An 8,850-nucleotide genomic window follows, 5' to 3' on the forward strand; every position below is an offset into this window, starting at 1 on the left:
CTCAAATCACAATTCTCCCTTCTCATCTGCTCAACCTCAGCCTGCTTTTCCCCTAAGTGCAGCTGTAGTTCACGCATATCACAGCACATCTTCTGAGACTGTGCGTCTTCCAACGTTCTAATTTTCTCCTGAAGGCTCTGGATGGTTTGTTCTGACCCTTTGCTCCTAGAGTCTGACTTCTCAGCAGCCTCTTCAGCAGCTAACAGTTGAACTCTGAGCATCTCTGAACATTCCTCTGCTAGTGAAGTCTCCTTTCTTAACCGCTCGCTCTCATCCAAACAGGCTTCTATTATTTTTTTCTGTTCTTCCAACTGTTGTTGTGAAGACTTGTTCTTTTGAACCAGAGAGTTATGAGCTAAATTGATGTCTATGGTAGTGTTCTTCAGATATTGAACCGTTTCGGCCATGTCTTTGCAGTTAAAATCTAAAGCCTTCAGTTGACCTGTCAGCATTTCTATTTTATCCTGCTGTTTCCGGTTGTTTTTTATCAGTTTGTTCTTTTCAGCTACAAGCATTTTGTTTTCTGCGTTCACTTCAGAATTTTGCAACTGAAGCATATTTACCAAAGCCTCTTGAGCTGAAGTTCTCTCCATTAAAACCTTCACCTTGTTCTTCAAACATTCATTCTCATCTGTCAAGGCTTGGTTCTTCTCTGAGAGGTCAGAGCTATCGTTCATGTCCATCTCACCTTTATAGGTGTCAGCGGTTTCCTCCTTTTGATCCATTTCTATGACTTTTCCTGCTTTAAGTTTAACAGCCTTTTCTTATTCTTATTTTTTAAAGCTGGTTCTCTGCTGTATTTCAGTAACAAAGTATTGTGTTGCAGAATCTGTTTGCAACTCCCACACTTACACACTGCATAATGCAGTTTGTGATGTCATAAAGTTCAGAATGACATCATATAGTTACCATGGCAACCACAGACCGCCTTCACAGGATTATAACATTCTACAAGTTGCATTCACGTGACCTCACAACATTCTGGAATCCCTGTTGCTGGGTTTCATCACAACATGACATCAAAACATGCTATAATAATGTTTAATACAGATGGGGGCAGATAAAAGGTATACAGTTAAAATGCAGATTTGTGTTGTAACTGAGTTCTTGGGTCTAGTCAATAGGATCAAGTTCAACATTTGTGCATTTACCTTTTGAATATTTCATGGCAAATTACAATGAAGCAGTGAAAGCATGATGTGCTGTCATTGATGTGCAGATGTAGTTGCCTGTCAGCATGTTAGCAGCTAAATCATGTCAGTGGAATAAAGACACCAAAAACCTCTGATTTAACTTTAGTTTGTGATTTTATTTTCTAAAACATTTATAAGCCGCCAATTAACGTTCAACAAATGAACAGTATCAAAAAGCATGTGGGATTGTTTCTCTTCAAACCCCTATCTGCCTGATAAATACAATGTAATGTTAGTGACCAGACACACATGTACAGTTTTTGAATCGAGACTGCGGTTGAATCATTCAAATAAAACCAAATAAACCTGCAGAGCTTCTCCCATCAGTTTGGAGCTTAGTAAATCCGGTAAAAGGCTACGACTTCTTCTACACTTTATAATGTGAACATCCTGGTTCACTCAGTTTCCAGCATTTAATATTTTATCTCAGAACAGCCCGGTCACACTGACTGTCCAGAAGAATCTCACGAGTTCAGATATTGTACGTATCAAGCGTGGACTCATTCCCTCTGGTATTGTGTCCTAAATTTCTAAACCAAAACTTATAAACTTACCTGACAGGAGCGTGGTTCAAGTTTTGTAACAGCGGCCCCTCCTTCCTTTTCAGGATCCCGTGCCGACGACATTAAGTTTTATATAATCAGTCTTCAACGTTTATAACATTAGATTTGGCAAACAGTGAGTAGTGACTTAAAATGCATTTTGGCAGACTATGATATCCACAGCTTTTTCTCCATGTTTGGACATAACTGTGAAAACGTAACACATTGTATATAAAGTAACAGAGCAGAATAAGAAAACTGACTTTCTGAATGATGCATATAATGAGGCTTTATTGACATTAGCTAAATAAATGCCAGACACACCGTTTTTTCTGTCTCTTTGGCGCGAAAAATGACAACAAACGTACAGTACCTGTGTGCGTGTCGCCGGAGCAACAGACTAAACCAAGGTGTAACGACTAATTCAAAGGAATAAAGGAATGTGCAGTTATTGCTACACAATAAGAAGACATTATTATCATTAGAAATGATTACTACAATAAGAATAATGCAAGAATGTTCGTTTCTATTGTAAGTGTCAAAGACCAAGAGACTGAAACATAAAGTCAGAAGAGTTTAATGAGTTCCACACAGGTAATGTGAACAATGAAGCAACGGACTCTCAGGAAAGGATAGAAGAGAGTCCTGAGACGTGCACAAAATCTTCATGTGTTCCGGTACATTCCATAGGTCTGCGCCCCTCGTGGGCACGTGTCATTTACTTTCGTGTTAGTAAATCAAGATATTAGCTTTATGTAGCGCTGCACTGCTAGAAAATCCCTCACAATAACAAGATGGAAAGAACTGGCACGGCATAGAAGGGAAACAGTGCCCTCTACTGTTAATAAAGTGGTGTAGCCACTGGCCAAAATACCCAATTGTTAAACTGCAATATCCCACTTTATGTACAACTAATCAGTGTTCTCTGGTTTATAGACTATGAATGTGAAAATGATATTGTTACCTCTGTCTCTGTTATTACGTTTTCACAAGGTATATTTTGTTAAAGTTATGAAGTAGCTACAAATGAGAAAAAAATCACCTTGAACGTTATAATTGCCTATTGATATTCAATCTAAAAAAAAAGAAACGGCTGTGACGACGACATCTTGACTTTTCTTCTATTAAATAATAAATCATTGGAAATAACGTACGTAATGTACGTATCGTACGCTCAAAGACAGCGGTGGAAGTGCGATCCGTGGTGTAGGCCTGTCCCATTTCAGCAAGATGGCGGCTACACTGAGGAGGACACACTCTCGACCGGAACCTTCAAACTACACTTTGAGGAGTACTTCGAAGGGAACCTTCAAAAGGTGCATTTGGCGAATTCGGACACGGCCATTATCTGTCGCCATCCACCTTGTAACTCACACATGGCAATGCCGTAAATGTGTTAATTGATGTCTAGATAGCTATATTTTTGTATTATTTAGGAGAAATGTGAAGTTTGATAAATGATGAATGCACTTTATTTTCGTGTCATATTCTGCTCATTTTGCTAAGAGCATGTTATTGTACTTTTACAGTTTTTACCATTTGGAGAAGGAAATAAAGCAGCAAAACGTCCCCTGTGGTCCTGGTCCTTCTTCAGTGGTTTACCTTGGTGTCATATTGATGACATTACAGTTTTTAGATAAAGTACTTCTCATTTTGACTTCGGTCATATAATTAAATGGTAAAGAGCCAGTCTTTTGAACAGCTCTTTGAACAGAATGAATCCAAAAGACTCGGATCCCACTAAGGAATTAAAAGTCCCATCACTATATTAAACTACATTTACTCTTGAAACTGTTGTAATTTTGGGTTTCCTGGACATGTAGTACTTTATGTGTTCTCTTCCTGTTAAGTGTCCCCAATAATATCAATAATGATAGTAATGTGGAAGTTCTGCAGTTTCCATATTATGACACAGATCATATTCATATTTTCTCTTAGCAACCAACAAACAAAAACTAAAAAATGTAAAAATAAATTATCCACAGACTGTCATGATATCGATATAGCATTGGTTAAAAACTCATAGATAACAATGTAAAACTTCTAACCCATATTCCGCAAAGATGAGTGCATGCACTCATTGTTGCAGACTGTCTTCACACACTTACTTATTACTGCTAAAATGAATGGAAGTCAATGGGAGGTCAATGGTGGACCCCGGACGCCATTGACCTCCCATTGACTTCGGTCGAGAACTTTCAAAAAACATATAATATGTGTTTGTAATGTTATCGGATATATTGTTTTTGCTAAAAATATTATTATTTTTATTTTTATAAAAATAAGGGTGAAGCCCATGCACTCATCGTAGCAGACTGTCTTCACGAAGTGGCCCCGTCGCCCCTTCGCACCGTGCACAGACTCCTGTGTCCTAGCAACCGCAGAGCGCCTTCCCCCAGGAGGGACCGCCACTTCTTGACTCCGACATTCAGGGCGAGGCGGAAGGCCATGTTGGAGACCGGGTCCGTCAGAAAGTTAGAAAGAACCCTCCCAGTACGGCACTAATACACTCTATTAATACCGTACTGTTCTAGTCCTTTTAGACTAAATGATCACGACAGGTGGATGAAGGACATTAGGACAAAGACACTTCACCGACTGCTCCTCTGTCCACCCTGTGTGTATGTGTCAGTGTGTGTGTTTTAGAAGTAAGGAGGCTGTATGTTGTTAAACAAACCACACTTCCCCTCAAAGTTTGGATGACACTCATGCATTGCGTTACTAGGTTTACAACTTAACACGTGGCCCAAGTAGGCGGACAAACCCACTCCAGCATAGTACATAATGTCCTTTGCTACAGATTTGGCTCCACTAAAGAAAAAGCTTGGAGATGTAGACACAACTTGGCTCACTTCAGTGGTGTCCACTGAACGACTATCAGTCTGTGTTTGTCTGCTGACTCTTACATTTTGACTTTGAAGCTGAGCATTTACTGCTTTCAGCTCCTCCACCTGAGCTGACAGAATCTTATTTTGGTCTCTCAAACGGTTTTGTTCTTTCTTAAGTTTTTCCATTACCAGCAGGTGGGTTTTCGTTAAATCTGCATTTGAAAAAACCTCTTCCTTGTCTGTAGCTGAAATTAGAAGCTCTGCTGCTTTGTTTCGAAATATCTCCTCCTCAGCAAAGACACCCAGTTGTTGTCTCTGCTCCACAATTGTTTGCCTGCGATCATTTAAGTTTGTGAAAAGCTCCTGAACCAGGCTCTCCAAATCATGAATTTTTGTCTGGTGCTTCTCAATGAGCTCCTCTCTTTCCCAGAGAGCGACCTTTGCTTCTTCAATTTGGTGCTTTAGCTGTACTACCTCTGATTTTAGTTTATTAGAGGCTATCAGAGACTTTTGTTTGCCTTCAAGCTCAGCATTCACAACCTGTTGCATGACCACCTCGTCCGTGAGAGTACTATTTTTGTACCTTAGAGTAACTATTTCAAAGTTTAGCTTCTTAATGGACTCCTCATGTTTACAGATGGTCACGTGTGCCTCTTCTAATTGCTCCTGGAAATCTTTCGCCAGTGATTTTAACGAATTATATTCTTTCTTAATTTGATGTCCCTTATTTGTATATTCGACAATCTGAGCTTCTATCTCCTTCACCTTGGCCAGGAGGTCATTGGTCGGGTCTGGTTCTGCATATTTTGTTTCTTCATTTAGTGCTAACAACAGAGTATCCTCCTCAATGGAAAAGCTTGAACATTTATCCACTTGAATGTTATTCAAGTGTTTAGTTTGAAGATTTTCCAGTTCTTTCAAAAATAAGTTTCTGTCTGATTCTGTTCTATCTTTGATCCCTTTCCACATAACCTTAACATCCTCCATTTCTGCCTTTGCTTCTACCAGCTGCTTTTTCCAGTCATCCAACACTTTGGGGGAATTTTCTATTGATTTATCATCTAAAGGAGTCTGTTCTCGTTCATTTTGAAGTCCCCATAGATTCCTTTCACCCAGAGAGGTCCTGCCCTCAACTTTCTCTGTGAAAACTCTGCATTTAGACTCTAAGTGTGAGAGTTGGCCTGTTAGCCTTAAAATCTCCTCCTGCTTTGACTGGTTCTCAATTTGAAGAGTACCATCTTCAGCAGAGAGAATCTTATTTTGCTCTTCCGTTTCAGATTTCAGTGACTGAAGCACATCTATTAGAGCTTCTTTGGACGCTAAAGTTGCTATTGTTGTTTCTTGTTTAGACTTAAGATCACAAATCACTGTTGTCTCCAGTTTTCTCAAATCACAATTCTCCCTTCTCATCTGCTCAACCTCAGTCTGCTTTTCCCCTAAGTGCAGCTGTAGTTCACGCATATCACAGCACATCTTCTGAGACTGTGCGTCTTCCAACGTTCTAATTTTCTCCTGAAGGCTCTGGATGGTTTGTTCTGACCCCTTGCTCCTAGAGTCTGACTTCTCAGCAGCCTCTTCAGCAGCTAACAGTTGAACTCTGAGCATCTCTGAACATTCCTCTGCTAGTGAAGTCTCCTTTCTTAACCGCTCGCTCTCATCCAAACAGGCTTCTATTATTTTTTTCTGTTCTTCCAACTGTTGTTGTGAAGACTTGTTCTTTTGAACCAGAGAGTTATGAGCTAAATTGATGTCTATGGTAGTGTTCTTCAGATATTGAACCGTTTCTGCCATGTCTTTGCAGTTAAAATCTAAAGCCTTCAGTTGACCTGTCAGCATTTCTATTTTATCCTGCTGTTTCCGGTTGTTTTTTATCAGTTTGTTCTTTTCAGCTACAAGCATTTTGTTTTCTGCGTTCACTTCAGAATTTTGCAACTGAAGCATATTTACCAAAGCCTCTTGAGCTGAAGTTCTCTCCATTAAAACCTTCACCTTGTTCTTCAAACATTCATTCTCATCTGTCAAGGCTTGGTTCTTCTCTGAGAGGTCAGAGCTATCGTTCATGTCCATCTCACCTTTATAGGTGTCAGCGGTTTCCTCCTTTTGATCCATTTCTATGACTTTTCCTGCTTTAAGTTTAACAGCCTTTTCTTATTCTTATTTTTTAAAGCTGGTTCTCTGCTGTATTTCAGTAACAAAGTATTGTGTTGCAGAATCTGTTTGCAACTCCCACACTTACACACTGCATAATGCAGTTTGTGATGTCATAAAGTTCAGAATGACATCATATAGTTACCATGGCAACCACAGACCGCCTTCACAGGATTATAACATTCTACAAGTTGCATTCACGTGACCTCACAACATTCTGGAATCCCTGTTGCTGGGTTTCATCACAACATGACATCAAAACATGCTATAATAATGTTTAATACAGATGGGGGCAGATAAAAGGTATACAGTTAAAATGCAGATTTGTGTTGTAACTGAGTTCTTGGGTCTAGTCAATAGGATCAAGTTCAACATTTGTGCATTTACCTTTTGAATATTTCATGGCAAATTACAATGAAGCAGTGAAAGCATGATGTGCTGTCATTGATGTGCAGATGTAGTTGCCTGTCAGCATGTTAGCAGCTAAATCATGTCAGTGGAATAAAGACACCAAAAACCTCTGATTTAACTTTAGTTTGTGATTTTATTTTCTAAAACATTTATAAGCCGCCAATTAACGTTCAACAAATGAACAGTATCAAAAAGCATGTGGGATTGTTTCTCTTCAAACCCCTATCTGCCTGATAAATACAATGTAATGTTAGTGACCAGACACACATGTACAGTTTTTGAATCGAGACTGCGGTTGAATCATTCAAATAAAACCAAATAAACCTGCAGAGCTTCTCCCATCAGTTTGGAGCTTAGTAAATCCGGTAAAAGGCTACGACTTCTTCTACACTTTATAATGTGAACATCCTGGTTCACTCAGTTTCCAGCATTTAATATTTTATCTCAGAACAGCCCGGTCACACTGACTGTCCAGAAGAATCTCACGAGTTCAGATATTGTACGTATCAAGCGTGGACTCATTCCCTCTGGTATTGTGTCCTAAATTTCTAAACCAAAACTTATAAACTTACCTGACAGGAGCGTGGTTCAAGTTTTGTAACAGCGGCCCCTCCTTCCTTTTCAGGATCCCGTGCCGACGACATTAAGTTTTATATAATCAGTCTTCAACGTTTATAACATTAGATTTGGCAAACAGTGAGTAGTGACTTAAAATGCATTTTGGCGGACTATGATATCCACAGCTTTTTCTCCATGTTTGGACATAACTGTGAAAACGTAACACATTGTATATAAAGTAACAGAGCAGAATAAGAAAACTGACTTTCTGAATGATGCTTATAATGAGGCTTTATTGACATTAGCTAAATAAATGCCAGACACACCGTTTTTCTGTCTCTTTGGCGCGAAAAATGACAACAAACGTACAGTACCTGTGTGCGTGTCGCCGGAGCAACAGACTAAACCAAGGTGTAACGACTAATTCAAAGGAATAAAGGAATGTGCAGTTATTGCTACACAATAAGAAGACATTATTATCATTAGAAATGATTACTACAATAAGAATAATGCAAGAATGTTCGTTTCTATTGTAAGTGTCAAAGACCAAGAGACTGAAACATAAAGTCAGAAGAGTTTAATGAGTTCCACACAGGTAATGTGAACAATGAAGCAACGGACTCTCAGGAAAGGATAGAAGAGAGTCCTGAGACGTGCACAAAATCTTCATGTGTTCCGGTACATTCCATAGGTCTGCGCCCCTCGTGGGCACTGTGTCATTTACTTTCGTGTTAGTAAATCAAGATATTAGCTTTATGTAGCGCTGCACTGCTAGAAAATCCCTCACAATAACAAGATGGAAAGAACTGGCACGGCATAGAAGGGAAACAGTGCCCTCTACTGTTAATAAAGTGGTGTAGCCACTGGCCAAAATACCCAATTGTTAAACTGCAATATCCCACTTTATGTACAACTAATCAGTGTTCTCTGGTTTATAGACTATGAATGTGAAAATGATATTGTTACCTCTGTCTCTGTTATTACGTTTTCACAAGGTATATTTTGTTAAAGTTATGAAGTAGCTACAAATGAGAAAAAAATCACCTTGAACGTTATAATTGCCTATTGATATTCAATCTAAAAAAAAGAAACGGCTGTGACGACGACATCTTGACTTTTCTTCTATTAAATAATAAATCATTGGAAATAACGTACGTAATGTACGTATCG

General features: G+C 39.1%; 1 protein-coding gene across 1 annotated transcript in view; it reads right to left on the reverse strand.

The window, feature by feature from the left end:
- LOC117379830 (uncharacterized) overlaps positions 1 to 725 on the reverse strand; it is a 22,092-nt gene extending 21,367 nt beyond the window's left edge. Inside the window, 1 exon segment of the mRNA XM_033976546.2 lies at positions 11 to 725. Within this exon segment, the coding sequence (XP_033832437.2) occupies positions 11 to 725 (715 nt within the window).
- Positions 726 to 8,850: the final 8,125 nt, after the last annotated feature.

The sequence above is a fragment of the Periophthalmus magnuspinnatus genome, chromosome 13 (genome assembly GCF_009829125.3).
Source record: "Periophthalmus magnuspinnatus isolate fPerMag1 chromosome 13, fPerMag1.2.pri, whole genome shotgun sequence".
Lineage (NCBI taxonomy): Eukaryota > Metazoa > Chordata > Actinopteri > Gobiiformes > Gobiidae > Periophthalmus > Periophthalmus magnuspinnatus.